Consider the following 16,856-nt stretch of genomic DNA (forward strand, 5'->3'; position numbering starts at 1 on the left):
ACACTGTAATTTCCGAGACAGTAAAGCTTTTTGTAGTATCAGAAGAGCATTTTATCCCATTCCTCTTGAACAGCTTTCTAAAGTCGAAGGAGGATAGTTGGTCGACATTTCGACAATATCCTTTTTAAAAGTCCATGGGAGATACATCAGGAGATTTAGAAGGAATATGAGTGAAGGGTATAAGCTTTGATACCCATTTTTTCCAGTAAATTAACAATAGAACTTAACGTGTAGCTGCTTGTCTCAATGCAGTTCTACTGAATGAAGGCACCGTGATTAGAAAGTGCTTCATATTCAAAATCTGCATATCAAATATTGTTACAAAATGTCCAGCCGTGGTAAGATAGCTCAAAGCAGATTTAGGGTTGCCAGAAAATGACAAGGGAAGGCAGAGCTGCCACATTTGGTGACATACCATAGACGGGGGAGAACATTCTGGTACAAATTCTTACTGGTTTAGCCCAGAATGTTCTCGAACACAAGCTAAAAGCTATATAAACTCTGCTGTTATGAGGAGAGTCGATCCAGTTGAAAGTCAGTGAGTGCCTAGTCGAGTCAGTTAATAGTCACTGAGCGTGTCTCTTGCAGTCTAGCGCATCAAGATAGTCTCTTAGTGCGAGTTAGTGCATCATCGAGTTTCATTTTAAGAGTGTGTTGAGCTCTAAGAATGACTGAGCATATTCGGAAGTTGTATTCTAGTGTATCGTAGAGTGCATCACAAGTTGCAGCATGGAGAGTCTCGAGAGTACGTAGAGTTCCGAGAACAACCAAGCAAGAGTCGGAAGCTGTACTCTGGTGCTTTGGCGTGTAGCTGTCTTCACCGTTATAGCTTGAAGGCTGTGTCGCTGATTGTTTCAGTGTGCTTGTTCTTAGTCTTCGACGACTGTAAACATTTTATTGGAGCTGTCCCGAGAAATACTGGCTAATAAATTGTGTTTTGATATTTCATCAAGTGTCGTCGTCATTCACTCCAAATCCACGAACTCTTAACGTAAGTGAAGAAAAATGTAACATGTTTCTCATACTATGTGGAGTTGATCTTACCATTTTCCTCTACTCTCATCATTTTTAATTTGCTATTATATGAAAAACTAACAACAATCATAAATCTCTCTGAAAAATAATCTTTAAATTCTTTGAACCATGTTTTAAGATTTTTTTTCTCTTCTTTAACGATAATAAAAAAAATGGGTCTCTTTTTATTGCAGTCATTTAAATACACCCAAGATTCATTTCTTGTGACATTTTTACATTTTAGTCCAGATAAACGTTTGTCATAAAGAATTCTGCAGAATGTTTTTCGTTCGGCATTATGACATGGAGATAAAGGATGCAAATAGGTTTTTTGCCTTTTTAAGATTCAAATCTGCATTAATCACTGTTTATAGCTGAACGAATCATGTTATTGACTTTGCAACTGCCCTTGGCGGATTTTTTGCACCTTTTCGACACTACTTTGGTAGACCGGTGCACGGTTTTTTTTGCAATTTTTCTTGGTGCAATTGTTAGCACGATGGCACCCATTGCTGGAACACTGATTTATGATAACCCATAGTTCGTCTGCTGTAACGTTCGAAGTCATTTATTTTTTTAAAAAATGAATATTAATATGTATGAAGTCTGTGTTTTAAATATTGTAAATTGATTTAATTTTGTACTTTTATTTGAAAGACATTTCATTATTTATGATTATTTAATTAATTTTAATCCTGTTGATATATTGGCTTGCTGATTGGTTATCAAATAATGCGCTATTTTTTCGTTATACGTTCAATTCGAAAAGGTTTATGAGTAAATACTGGTGTTTTACTTCGTTTTATACTGAAAATGAGCTTAAGCTTGTACCCAAAATAGATGAGTATCTTATCATCGGTCCTGAGAATTGTCTGTCTATGGGTCGCGAACATTTCAGTGTTATTTGGCTTGTAAAAAACCGGACATAATAATGTCAAGGGCCCGGTTATCAGATGCTCATATTGAAAGAGCTAAGCACTCTCCTGATGAAAATAAAGACTATTGCTCAAAGGATGGTAAATTCACGAAGTATTGGAACTTTACCCAAATCTGCTAATGGAGGTAGCAAATTTAAGAAAGTTCTTAAGTTCAATGAGGACAGTGACATTACTGCCATTAAGAGTTCCTGTATTTCTGTTACAACACGACTTTGGAATCTGCTTTCAGTGAAATCTAAATTATGATTCCGTTTTTTATGGTAGTACTTACCCATAAATGCTTAAGAGTTAGGCACTCGATCAAAACGTAAGTATATATTTTCTATTACTTTACATATGTATACTTCATTTTTTTTATAAAAAAGATTCATACATTATTTTCCACAATTGCTGTGCTATTTTTTATTGCCCCAGATATTTTGCACTTAAATAATTATAGAAAATTAATTTCTTTTGAAATGTTTCAATTCAAGTAATATTTTAATCTGATTAAACGTTGGCATGATGTTTTAAAAGCTGTGTTTTTATTCTGTTTCTTTGCTATAAAAGTAATAATTTAACCATACTTCAGTATTTTATATTCGCAGTAAATATATTTATATACAATTGCCTGCCATCTTGAAAAATGACATTTTGAACAAAAAATTAATACGTTATTTTAAATGATATTGCATATTTTTAAAATGTTTCTATGCGTAATGGTGTTTTTCAAGACGGCAGACGATTATAAAAACTGTGCCAACAACTGTGACAAGAAAACCAGACTGCCCACCAAAGTAGCACCTTTTTTTCTAACATTAATAAAAACATTAGTTTTTTCCTTGGATTATGTATTTGGAATCATTTTTCTACTTGAAGCCAAATTTTTACCTTATTTACTTTTTCTTGTTCACAATTTTATCTATAATAGCTTTAAATACCAAAATACTGTGGCTTTCACAACATTTTTTAATTACTAGATAGGAATAATTTTATTCGAAAACAGCACAAACATAGTCTTTATCCACTGCTTCTTTAAAAGTGCCATATCACATGAAAACAAAACTGCCAAGTAGCAGACGGTAATTTATATTTTTAAAAGTATAGTTTCAGTTAAAAAAGCAAATTTTCAAGCAGGTGCTTTGGCTAATCTTTAGAATATGGTAACAGGTAGTTTGGCGACATTTTGGTAAGGCGATAAAGGTTACTAGCTAGGACTTTAGCAGTGTACATGGATAAAGTCAAGAGTGTGCGCAATGCCATATTTATGCAATTCAGGGATGGTTTTTTAAGTGAAAATAGGTTGACGCGTACATGGATACCGTGTATGTGCAATTCTTAAAAACGCGGCAAGCAGTTTGCGATTCTGCACTTTCTCCCAATTTTGCACCTAATCTTCATCATGATTAAGCACTTTTGTTCCATAAAAGTTCTAGCATAAGCGTAATTCGGCTAGCAGATTGTCGGGAAAAAAGTGTTGAGTTAAAAAAAAAAAAAAGCCTTTACTTTGTGAAAACAAAATGGCGTCAAAACAAAAACTAGCAGGTTGCTGTAGCAGGGTTGGTCGCCAAAAAATCGCCAAGTTACCATAATCCAAAGATTAACAAAAATGTGTAAGCAGCTTCTGTAGTATACACAAAAGAGATAATTTTTCCTTGTCAATTATCAAAAGGTAAAATTAGTAAAAAGCGACGGAGATGCGAGTACATAATTTATATGTATGTGAATAAATATGCTAATTTATATTCTTTAAATTATTTATTTTCAGTTGCCTGGTCAATGATTTTTATGTTAACAATAATGAATACAATGCAAGATTTAATTTTAAACATGCAAGTCCAAGTTCATTCTAGAGATAAAAATATTGTTCATGGACTGTATTTATCAAACACAGCAAAGCACACTAGGGCTATCTGCCTTTCTTGGTTTTGCAAAGTCCCATGGCATTTTGATATACTTATGCATAGCTTTATGTGAAAGAATAAGAAATTTGTTTAGCTGTCTCAAAATCAGTGCCACCCCTTGTTTACTATTTTATAAATTTATTTATTTTAATTTTGCTAAGATAGAGGTTGGTCTTACTTTCATGATTAATTCATTTAATAGGAATCTGCATGTTACCATTGTTTTGATATCAATTTGAAACGATAAACATATTTCGTTCAAAAGACAAATGTGACGGTATATTCAGAAACAAAAGAATGATTCAAATTCATAGTTTTTAATACAAAAATTTTTTCAATATATCCAAAATTTAATAAATAAAAATAAAATAAAGAATGACAGAAGATTCAACAGTTCAATGACAGTCATTTACTATTCCTATATCAGATGTCTGACCAGTAATTTCAGCTTAGCAGTAAATGAATACTAACAAGCAAACTTATGTCAAAAACATTGAAATTAATGAAAAAGTGGGAAGGCGAGGAGGATATGTTCATTTATCAATAAGGAATAAGATGCTTAAGGTGATCATGAATATCGTTTGTGCATAGTAAAATTCTTATTCATTATAAACTTGTACTTACTCATATAATTAACATAAAACAATAAGTATTAAAATTGATTAAAAATATGCAAATTCATGATTTCTGATAATCGCTAACGAATTTTAAAACAATACTTTTGCTTAAACTTAATATACGATGCACTCCATCCCCCCAAAAAAAACTAAAAAACGATATAAATAATTAGAAAATCTGCCCATGCTTAATGAAATACATATTACATGAAATGCGTATATTTTTGTCTTTGACATAAACCGAATTCACTGGGTGAAACGTACCTCCTTGTCCTTTAAACCTAATAACAATACTTCTTCCATTAATGTAAGCCTAGTTTCTTTAGAATCAACGTCCTCCTCTTCATTTTCATCAGAAAGATGTTTTTCAGGTTCATCATCTTTATTGTTTGTTCGCTCGATATTGTGAGCAACTGCATTTTTTCTCAAAACAAGTCCTTCTGTTCTATTCATTTCAAATGTAAAAACCTTCTCATATATGAATATCTGTAAATTATAATGGGGAAAAGATCCGCACAATGTGTCAATACGCTATAAAGTCATTCCGCTAATGAAAACATGTTTAACACCCTTTCTAAAAATTTTGAAACACTTAACTTTAAAAGATATGGAGGTCAGTTTGCATTGGAACGGAAATGATGATCATAAATTGTGACGTTGCGCCATCTGTTTCCGTTACCAAAGTTGCACCAGTGTATTTTCCGAACAAAAATTTCCCACAAATTGAATTATAATAATTAACGGATCTTTTTTTTTTTTTTTTTTTCACTAAAAAAATATATATACAATATTTATGAATCTCTTAAAAATGTAATAAGATTCGAGTAAGTGCCATGCCATATCAATCATATAAGTTGTTTTTATTTCCAAATGCTTAGAGCTTATTTTAAATTTTATTAGAAATTAAATTTAATTCAAATATTGCTGCATACTTTTTAGTATTTTATTATTTCTCTACGAATTTTGTCACTGCTAACATAATTCTCATCATATATCCGTAACTGTTAAAGAAAAAAAAATTTTTTTCATCTAATTTGTTGTTCTGTCGTTTCAGAGAAGCAGTACTCCCTTTTTTTGTTTTTTGGGTAAACATTAACGGTCCAAAAAGTAAGCATGGCTTCACCAGCACTTAAAATTATCAGGATAAAAGGGGGCGTAGTAAAGAGGTTTGAATTTTTTTTTACCTTGCTAAATTAATACCCGATCGGTCTGACTGATGTTCTGAATTAATAAATATAGTTATCACAAATAAACATTTTACTCGAAAAATAAAATTGGTTTTGGGTGGGGTTTCGAATGACAATCGAATCAGTTTTAAGCAAATTAATATTTGTGAAATATTGACAATGTTTTAACTCCGTCTCAGATATTTCACTTTAGTCTCGAGAAGAATTGCAATTTCAGGAAAAGCCTCTGATAAGATTAGCTTCTGTATGTTAGTTTATTATTTATCTATTTGTCATTAGTTTAACACAACTTATTGGTTATTTATTTATTTACATTTTATTCATTATTTTATTTATTTAATTTTGTTTATTTTTTCTGATGGCCTTCCGTAGGTCTTAGGTTCTTATAATTTAAGAAATAAGGATCTGGTGTAAACTGATATATTGATAAATTTCTCATCCCTTGTGCATGCTTTAAAACACTTAAATGAGTTTAGTAAGCATTTATTGTATAATAAAACATTGACAGTTTTCATTAATTACTCTGATAAGTTAAATCAAAACTGGTTGATACTTCTCTCATTACAAAATAGACAACAGCTGATCTTTAAAATATGGTAACTGGTAGTTTGGCGAAATTTTGGAGGCGATAAAGGTTACTACCTGGGACTTTGGTAATAATGTGAGCAGTACTCAGTTCCGATTACGCATTATTTTGTGTGAGGGAAATGAGAGATCATGGGATATGTCATGTGATATTACTGGACGAATTACGGTTCTTTATTTGGAAAAGGGGGGAAATCTGGAAATTTTGTATTTGGCTTTATTCTGTGTTGTGTAAAACAGTGTTCGTTAATTTTTGAATCCCATGGCCCTAACTAAAGTGAATTCGAAATGGGTATTTAGTGGGATTGAAAGGGGTAGTAATAAGTGTTTCTTTAAGGTTGTGTGAGATAGAAGTAAAGATGTTTTATTAAGTTATTTATTTTACCTGGTACCTTGCTGGGAACTATAAGTATGATTTTAAAGATCCTGAAACAGAAATAAGAAAAGTTTATCGGACACGTATTCAAGATTCTGAAGAAGATTAGTATTTTTAATTATTTGAGGATATTATTTTTATGCATTGTTCTAAATGTAAGGTGGAAGTAAAGTAATTTGGTATTATTGGGAAAATTGTTATTAGCAATGATTTAGTTTAAACTAATTAGGATTGTAAGGTAATTTTTATTAATTTAATATATGTGCTTATTTATATTTTAAGTAGTGTTTTTGAATTTAATTATATTTTAATTAAATGATAGTTATTTTGTGAATTTTATGTTTGTAGGAATTTGGTATACGTTTTAGTTGAAGTAAACGTGCATGGAAATAATTTAAATATTTGACACTAAGTATTTGTAATGCTTGCGGTATGAATTCGTTGGTGACGTTTATAATATAAAAGATGATTTAGAGGTAAAAGTTTTTGGATATTTTATTTATTTTATATGTGGAAATGTTCATATTTGGAAAGGGTATATACTTTTTCGCGATCAGGTAATTTCATATATGTTCTTTTTACCAGGTTTAAAGATTCAGAAAATTGTCATGTATTTTCGTGAAATTTTTCTAATTTATGAGAAAAAAGCAGTGTACATGGATATAGTGAAGAGTGTGCGCAATGCCATTTTTGTGTAATTCTGGGATGTTTTTTTAAGTAAAAGTTTTAAAAGTTTAAAAAAAAATTTTTTTTTTTAAGTCAATGTGGACATGGTTTATGTGTATGTGTTATTTTGAAAAATGCGTAAGGAGTATGGTATTGTGCATTTTCCCCCAATTTTGCAGTGAATATTTGTTATGATTAAGCAGTTTTGTTAGATAAAATTTCTAGCATAAGTGTAATTCGGGTAGTAGATTTTTGGAAGAAGTGTTCAGTAAATAAAAAGAAAAGAAACATGTCTTTACTTCGTGAAGACAAAATGGCGGCGGGGGAAAAAAAAAATAGAGGGTTGCTGTAGGAGAGTTGGTCGCCAAAAAATCGCCAAGTTACCATAATGTAAAGATCAACCTAGACAACTTTCGTGAAATTGTTCACTGGAAACGGAGAAAATTTTTTGTGAAATCTTTTGTATGAAAAAAAAATGGAAAGTTTGTGATCAATCAATAAGTAGCAGATCAATTTCTAGCATAATTGATATTTTATATTTCTTAAATTAGAATGTAGAGTATTTAGTTTATTTTTTCGCCAGCTTTGTATCACTGTAGCTATGTTTTCTATCTTATTTGCAAAAAGTAATAACAATCTGTATTAAAAAAATTTAAATAATTCAGAGTGAAACTTTCTCCTATCATGTGTAGCTTTATGATACAAACAAAAAAAATTAAGAATTATTAAATATGTAACTAAAAATTCTGTATTCAATCATGTATCAGTATGAATAAATGATGAATTCATACGTATTATTACTGTGTAACTGTGTTTAAGTGGCATATGTGGCATTATTGAGGATCTTAAAAAAGTGTTTTCTTTCTTACTTAAATAAATAACAGCATGGAGTTTTTTAAACATAACTGTTTTATGTTTTTTTGAAAAGTTGATCATATCATAATGATTAGGAAATTTTAATAGCAGTGAAATTTGGATGTTATATTTGAAAACAAAATCATTCTTGTGCCTTATTTTATTAACTGTCAAATTGTGACATTACACCTGCCAGAAAATAAATATGTATTACTATGGAATTCTGTTTAAAACCTGTCATTTTTCACTGTAAACCGACAAAACTAATCACAAGCAGAATTATGGAAAAATTATGAATACAGTGCAGGATTTATGTATAAGCTAAACAAGCCTCCATTTTCTTGGGAAGCCTCCAAAAAAAATTAAAATACAGCATAACAGACGTATAAGGGCCCCATATCTCAAATAGCTTAGGGCCTAATGAAGTCTAAATCTGGCTCTGTATGAATACAGATTCTCTCTTGATTAGTATTTATTTTGTGTGCTCAAATCTAATATTTGTAAGTTATTGTTAATTTCGTTAATCATAAATCTGCAACGTGATAACTTTGAGTTATTTCTCACTGTGTAAATCACAGGATTGTTTCTAGTCCTGTAACCTGTAACAGGTACACCATAATGGCTTGTTCACATTTGAGCAAGTGAAGAAGTGCTTTTATGCTATGCTTAGTATTTATCATACCATATTTTAAAATTAAATCATGTACAAGAATTTATTGCATACATAACTGTTAATTAGATAGTTTGATAGTAAAAATGCATGTTCTGTATAGAGTTTTAATATTTGAGGATAATATGGATTTTAGTTTTAATATTTGAGGATAATATGAGGACCATAAAAAATCGCCAAACTATTGTTGATCCCAATGCTGCCAAAAATAATTACAGGAACCCTAACCCAAGAAAGGAAGCATAATGGTAAATAAATATATAAGATTATTGTTTTAATTTAGATGAAAAGTTAATTCCGTATAATACAGTCAAAAGTCGTTAATTCGGACACCCATAATCCGGACCTCAAAGCTACAAACTTTCTGCGCATGCGTTGCGTTCACGCATGCGCATATTCGCAGCCGTAAGGGTCTTACGCGCTCTCATAAATGCCTGTGCGCATGCGTCGCGTTCACGCATGCGCACAGGCGTTTATGAGAGCGCGTAAGACCCTTACGGCTGCGAATATGTTTGTGCGCATGCGCGTTTAATGTGTAACGGAGTTATACGCTAAGCTAAAATTATCTAATTCAGTTAATGTTGCAGATTGCGTTGTTCCTTAATCTTCGAATTGGATCCGGCTTATTATTTTTTTGCAGACTGTTAGAGCAATTTTATAAAAGTAAGCTTGAACTTTCGATTATGTCAAATAGAATTTCCGATATATATTTACTACAAAGCGAAAGTATGTTTTGAAATCCAAAATCTGTTTATCAATTTCACGCTGCTGTGCCGCAGAGGGGGGGGGGCAGAAACGTCATTATTAGATTATGATAGATTAGAAAGATTATGTCAAATAGAATTTCCGATATATATTTACTAATATGTAATTTGTATCTACAAAGCGAAAGTATGTTTTGAAATCCGAAATCTGTTTATCAATTTCACGCCGTGGATTGGAAGTTGATCTGTCAGCACTATCCTTATCTTCAGGGCAGATGTTTTTATTTTATTTGGTTTATAATTCCATACTAAGTGTAGTATTTCATCTCGATCTACTCAGTCTTTGATATGATTTAAATCAAGTTCCTCGTCATTATAATTCGCTTCGGATAGTGAAGAAAGTGACCCAGAGGTTATTGAAAACGAAAACATTTGGATTGACAAATTCGTGTTCTCAACACAGCAATTATAGGACTTGAACAGTGGAACTTTGTAACTAAATAAGAAATTATGTCTGTTTAATAGAATTAAAGAGAAAGTATTATCACATGAAACGAAGGAACTTACATTGAAGGAAATGTTTAATAAAGTAAACAAATAAATATTAAGCTTTTTCTTTTTGTAAATTTTGATACCCTTTAGATCATAATTATTCTTTATTTCATAAATTACGGTTTCATATTTTTAATTTTGTAATTTCTGCATGTTATCTTACCAGATTTAAATTGATGATCTATAATCCGGAAAAATCGATAATCCGGAATCGCCGAAGTCCCGACGTGTCCGGATTAACGACTTTTGACTGTACATTTTTTTATTATTATAATTTTTATAAAAAAAGCTAAGTATAACTCAATGGAAGCATAATAGTAAATAACTATTTCAGATTATTTTTTTAATTTAGATGAAAGTTTAATTTCATATCATACAATTTTTTATTATTATAATTTATATAAAAAACTAAATATAATTGAATGGATCTATAATAGTAATACTATTTCAGATTATTATTTTAATTTAGATGAAAGATTAATTTCATATAATACAATTTTTTATTACTTTATATTATAACAAAAAAGGCTAAATATACCTGAAATTAAACGGGAGGCATAAAATTTTTTATGTCTTCCAATATAGCAGAGAAAATTTCAGTTTTTTTGTGCAAACGTTTGTACATAAATAAGAATACAAATAAGAATCAAAATGCTGTTGAGCCCCGATGGTGTTTATTATGCCATTCAGCACTGCCCCACAGCTGCTCTACTGTTTATGTATGACACCCACTTTCGAGGTCCACAAAATTGTAGTTGTGGTTGACAGTAAAGTCAATATTGCAATAACAACCTTGTATTTATCGTATATATATTAAAACACTCAATCGATTTCGAGGGCAGCTAAAGGTCCCTCTTCATCAGGAGAACGAAATTACTAGAAAAGGGAAAAAGAAGAAAAAGCATTGGCAAAGGAGTCTCAGAAACACGTGGTCGTTATCAGCACTGCACGTAATCGTAACCGAATTTTTAATTAGAGTTACACTGGCCGTCAACTTTTACTGAGCCAGGCTATCTGATCAAACATATAATGCATGGTTCAAAACAGGGAAAAAAAAAAAACAAAAAAATAGAGAAGTCAAAAAATAGGGAACGAGGGGAAACTGCACCTTCACGCACCAAGTCTGAACCTCGAATAACACTTTACTTGACAGTAAAGTGTTCAAAACCGGCAGCTTGCAGTTCATCCAACTTGTATGATTTCCAGAAGCCAGTATAAATAACACTTATTCTGCGATATTTTCCTTTATGATGTTCAATAAGATTTTTGCCGACAGATCTGAAACAGCGCCTAAGAAACATTCATTCGATTGTCTGCATAATCCGCCAAAAACCCATTACTGGAGAAGAACACGTCTAAAATTATTCTTACTTTTACTGGAAAGGCTTTCATGTACTTCAATAATTTTGCCACATCTGCCGATTTTCGACTTAGGCCGAGCAATTAAAGCTGCGGCACACACTTCACGCATGTAACTATTCCAGTCTATAAATGTCATCTTCAGCTGAAGTTCACAAAATTCAATAGATGTCATTTCCTGACAATAAATATAGATGACCCTAACGGCTGGTAGAAAGGAGATTTTTTATCCTTCTAACCAATTTTGACTTCTTAATCCTTTCTTTTCATTACAAATTTCTTTCCTGCGTCGCCATTTCATTACCGAGTTATCGTTAAAGCATAATTTCATTTCGTGGTTGTTCAAACATAATTTTCTATCATGAATGATGCCTTTGTTTAGAAAAAAATTCTATTGCAGACTTTTCGTCACTGGGCAATTCTCAAATTGTTCAATTCAAAGTGTTATCAAAAAAAGAATTAATTAAACTAGTATTTTAATGGCAACTTAAATATGGAATTATGTAAACTTATGTAATTTGAAATCGGTGCATTCACTAGATTTGGCGTACTGTTCAATGGGTGCATTTGCTAGATTTAGAGCTTTTGCGCATATATTTCCCTGGAATTTTTTTTTACGGTTCCCGAAACGGAATTGTACCTTCTATTGTTTAACATACCTGCTCTAGGGTTGAATATTCATAGCAAATTAGCTAGTGTTCATTTAACATAAAACGTAAAAATATCATTAATTCTTTGATGCTCATGATCAACCTTAAAAAAAAATGCATGCCAGGCAACTAATGACAGACAAATTCGGCTAACATTAGCAGTTTTTAGGATTCAGTTGTGTCCTATAAGACTGTCATACTCTTGGCATAAAATTTAACTGGAGATAGGAATGGCAACTCAAAAGATGTATACAAATAAATGGCAGTTTTACAAATGAAAAGAATACCTGCTTTATTAAGTCCAAAATAAATGCAAAAAACAAAGGCAAATTCAGAAATTAATATATTAGAAAGCATGTATTATTTCCAGTTGTTAGTTGTATATTGTGTTATTCCTAGTAACAGTGGATTAATATATTAGAAAGCATGTATTATTTCCAGTTGTTAGTTGTATATTGTGTTATTCCTAGTAACAGTGGATAGAATTTCTAGCAGTGCAAGTTTTTGATATCAAAAGTTGTCACCTATCACACATATCCGACTCTAATATTTGATCAAACCATAAACACAAACTTTATTGTGGCCCAAAGTGCAGGCTTGTACTTGTCTGTAGTTTAGGCATTGGGGTACTTACATATTAATGCAATCACTTTGCAGTGCAGGATTTATGTATAAGCTACACAAGCTATAGCTTAGAGCCCCCCAAAATTAAAATATAGCATAACAGATTTATAAAGTGTCCCATATCTCAAATAGCTTAGGGCCTTATCAAGTTTAAATCCGGCTTGCCACTTTGGTACAGTTTGGTGATTTTTTTATAGATGAAGAGTTACTTTTCAAGTAAAAGTTATTACTTTGTATTCATGACTTTTTTAAAAATGATTCCCAAAGTATTTGTAATTATTGTAAGTCGGGAAACATTATCAACATACTTTAGCAGTTTAAAACAAAAATTTTAATTTTTAAATAAGAATTACATGATATATTAAAAAATAAAACACATTTGTCACCAAATCTTCCTGTAACTTTTCTTTGTGCTATTCTTCTCCTTGACTACACAGACATTTGTTTTCACTTAAAAAAACATTAAGAAACTTGACATTGCTGTAACCGCAGCAGCGCTGCTTATCTACCAAATGCATCCCTTTACATATTTTGTGCCAAAATTCTGTGTTCCTGAAGAAATTTTACTGTAGTTTCATCCATTATGGCCAAATTCCACCAGTGCATACTTTCAAATTAAACTTAGGCATAAAATATCACAATTTGTTTGTTAAAGCCATTGGAATACGACAAAAATAATGTATCCTAAAATGGTGACAGTGCTTGATTGAAGAATTGTTATGAACACGGTTGTCTTAAGAATCAGTATGTGTCAAGAGTTCAACACATTCTGAAAATTTGGCAGTTTCTCCTTAGGTGGTTGCGGTAACACAAATAGATAGATGATGGTAAGAAGTTGCTCATCTGCATCTTGAGTTTGAACACCTGGTATATACCCTTGTTGTACCTTTTTTTATTAAGTTGAAACTTTTAAATGGAAATTATGTATTGATTAAATTATGATCATGGTGACATTAATAATGAAGAATTCTATGTGAAGAGGGAACTGTTTCAAGAATTTTATTTCCATTATTGCTAGAGGAAATGGAACAGGGATGTGGAAGGGTGATTGTTTTGAATTTTTGCAGTTTATTTTAAAGTACAATCTTCATAACAAAATTTCAGATATTTTAATACTATTGTGAACTTTCTCTCACAATTGCTGTAAGCACTGGTGTTGTGAAAAGAGTTTTTTAAATCAAAATCATATAGAAAATATTTAGAAATATAAATGTTTATTTACATTTAAGATGTATTTAGGAACTGTGAAAGTTTATTTTGCATTTAAAATGTATTTAAGACTTATAAATGTTTATTTTGCATTTAACAAATCTTAGAAAGTAAACAAGTAGAGGTCTACAATGTCATTAAAGGTACTGAGAGAAAAAAAAAAAAAAAAAAAAAAAATCAGTATTTAAATTTTTCATAAAAAATAAACTTAGAGTTTTAATTTATTTTCCTATATGTCATTTTGACATTTTTAAAGTTATTTGTTTGTGTATCAAGAGGAGCATCAAATTTAGAGATTGTCCCAGGTTGCAAAATCAAGGACCACCCTGGAAGGTAAAAGCTGTGGCAGATCGAGAGGTCTCCTATCCTTCTTTCTCTTTTACTAATCTCTTGAAGAATTTCGGCCATGCCAGAAAGACTACAAGTATCCTTGCCTTCTGTGAGATATATGTGAAACCAAGTGCAATGCTGTGGTAGCTGGTTGCTTAATATATTATATTATTATTAACATGGCATTGATGCTTTTACTTTCTTTTTTATATCATATTAATTCTTTCTTTCATTTATCATTCTTTAAAAGTACTAAAAAAAATTGAAAATCTTAGAAAATTACTGGATTGAACTTCATTCTTCCTTTTTATTTGGAGTTCCATCTTTTCATAGTTGTTTTTAAAGGGATAAGGAAAAAGTGTAGGAAGTAGCACAGTATGTTATTTCACAAAAAATGCTCAGAAATACACTGGATTTTTTTTTTAATGAAAAATTTTAGTACCAAAATATTTACATTTTTTTACCACAGGTGCCACTGTAACAATCCCTGAGGACTGGCATTTTGTATAAGGTGATTACTCAGCATCAATCTTAAGATACGTTTTTTAAAAATGCAACACTGGAACAAATGTAATGAATTTCAACAGATGTCATTCGTCTGCTATTGGGTTTTTCAACAAACAGAAAATACTGAATCTAGACAGAAGTGATAACTGCACACATTTTTGATTGTCCGGCCATCCTTGCTAAATTGCTAAAAATTGTACTGTTGTTTAAAAGACTGAACCTCTATGAAGATAACATTTTGCAGATTGCCAGGTGTGTTATCTTCACCCATGGCACTTTTTGAATAGGCTGTATCATAGACACAACAAGAATAACTGACAGAAAATAATGCAGACTAGCTATCAGATGTCCTATAGACTGACAAGATGCACTTTTCACATGATAGGAATGTAAATACACACAAATGAAAATATAGGTAAGAGAGAATCTGCACATGATTGTGCTCCCACCTTTTCATTAGGTAAAGAGTGACAATGGGGTGTGAATTCACTGCATCAACTTAAGACCTCTTTTTCTTTGAGAAAATCCACAGTGGTACATTTTGAACTGATACTGTCACAGATTTTAAGAACATTATTTTCTTTTTGTGAGTGCGGCAAGTGCTTTGTTGTGTAAAATTCATGCAGAATGAAATACTTCCACCCACTACTAGTACTTGTTATGATCAACATTTGACTATGACTGTATCTTCAGTCACTTCTGTCCATACAGATGACCACCATAGAATCCAGACTTATACCTCATGATTTTTGGTTATCAGTCTAGTTAAAAGTTGCATGTTTTTTCGCAAGAAGTCGGCCGACATTATTGGCCATAATGAAAGACGTTATTAGTGATCGTGTGACAAGAATTACAGTTGATTTCTCTTTGTTGTTCTGCAGAGTGTCTGATGGCTGTCACATTGAATATTTCTAATCCTAACTGCAGTGCAAACTGTGCTGAGTCAATGTATCAACTTTCGACACTACAGAAGTACTACTTGTCTTTGAAAGGCAAAAGTATTGCAAGTATAAAATCTTTCATTCTTGGGTGGATAGGAGTAAGTCTTTCTGTGCATTTCTGTAAAAAAACTGCATTAATTTAATGTATGTTTTAAATGTGAGGCTTCACATACTAGGCATATTAAGTCAAAGGTATTTCTGAAAGAGTGTTTTGAGAAGGAAAAAAAAAGAGATATATATATATATATTTGTTTGATCTAATTCAACATCTGACAGCTATGAAAATCTGAATCCAATATGATCATGAAAATTAAATATACAAATTTTACATTTTAATATAAGGAGACATAAATTTTCTAATTTTCACATACTTTCTGTAAAAATCAAATGTAAATATTTTTGCAATTTAATAGAATGAGGTATAGACTTTCTAATTTTTATATATTTTCTGAATATGTTTGTAATTCTGATACATTCATCTGAGTTATGAGAATGTATCAAATATGAACTGCATGTTTATTTGCATATAAATAAGCATATACAACAGCCAATAAACTAGATCCATTCTTAAAGGGGGGAGGGAAATGATTACCTATGTGATTATTTCAGTTGAGATTTTGATAAGTAAAAAAATAAACGGAAAATATTTTTAATAAAAAGTTCCTAATATTAATAGCAGAAGAGATTTCCTGTTTAACCTTTTAACTGTCATGCCCGAGGGTGTTCGAAAATGTCACGCCCGAGTATTTCTCGGGGTAATTTTTTTTTTTGAGTGCATCGTATTGTCATACCCGAACATATATCGGGAGATGTTTATTTCGGCTACATTTGGTTTTTCCAATAAAAAAATTTGACAATTTGTGTACCCAAATCATCAAAATAACTTGACAGTTAAAAGGTTAAAGAATTTTATTGGAAAATAGATTAAATGTGAATAATTTGAAAATCAGTACAGTCATCATCTGAACTGGGATTCAGATTTTGTCAACAAAAATAAATATTAATAATGCTAAATTGAGTGAACAAAAAGTTCATTACTCCAAATTAGAAGTCTTTAAAAATTTTTTAAAAATGCAAAATTCATGCATAATAAAGAAATTTAGATTTTAAAGAACATTACACAACAAAGACTTTATGCATGAAATAATGTTGAAAGATAAATTAATATAAGGGATTTTAAATTAATATT

The 16,856-nt window shown here is 31.1% G+C and overlaps 2 protein-coding genes across 3 annotated transcripts in view; one reads left to right on the top strand and one right to left on the bottom strand.

Moving 5' to 3' along the window:
• The window catches only part of sau (Golgi phosphoprotein 3 homolog sauron), a 42,117-nt gene extending 37,013 nt beyond the window's left edge, over nt 1-5,104 (bottom strand). The window contains exon 1 of the mRNA XM_035360587.2: nt 4,717-5,104. Coding sequence (XP_035216478.1) covers nt 4,717-4,905 — 189 coding nt within the window. The 5' untranslated portion in view covers nt 4,906-5,104. The remainder of the gene's footprint in view (nt 1-4,716) is intronic.
• A 380-nt stretch (nt 5,105-5,484) lies between these two features.
• LOC146995873 (tubulin-specific chaperone A-like) overlaps nt 5,485-16,856 on the top strand; it is a 69,053-nt gene continuing 57,681 nt past the window's right edge. For both annotated transcript variants that reach the window (XM_085821991.1, XM_085821992.1), the window contains exon 1: nt 5,485-5,618. In XM_085821991.1, coding sequence (XP_085678117.1) covers nt 5,566-5,618 — 53 coding nt within the window. In that variant the 5' untranslated portion in view covers nt 5,485-5,565. The remainder of the gene's footprint in view (nt 5,619-16,856) is intronic.

This window comes from Stegodyphus dumicola, chromosome 8 (assembly GCF_044657685.1).
Source record: "Stegodyphus dumicola isolate Sdum_Otavi_A_Nest chromosome 8, ASM4465768v1".
Lineage (NCBI taxonomy): Eukaryota > Metazoa > Arthropoda > Arachnida > Araneae > Eresidae > Stegodyphus > Stegodyphus dumicola.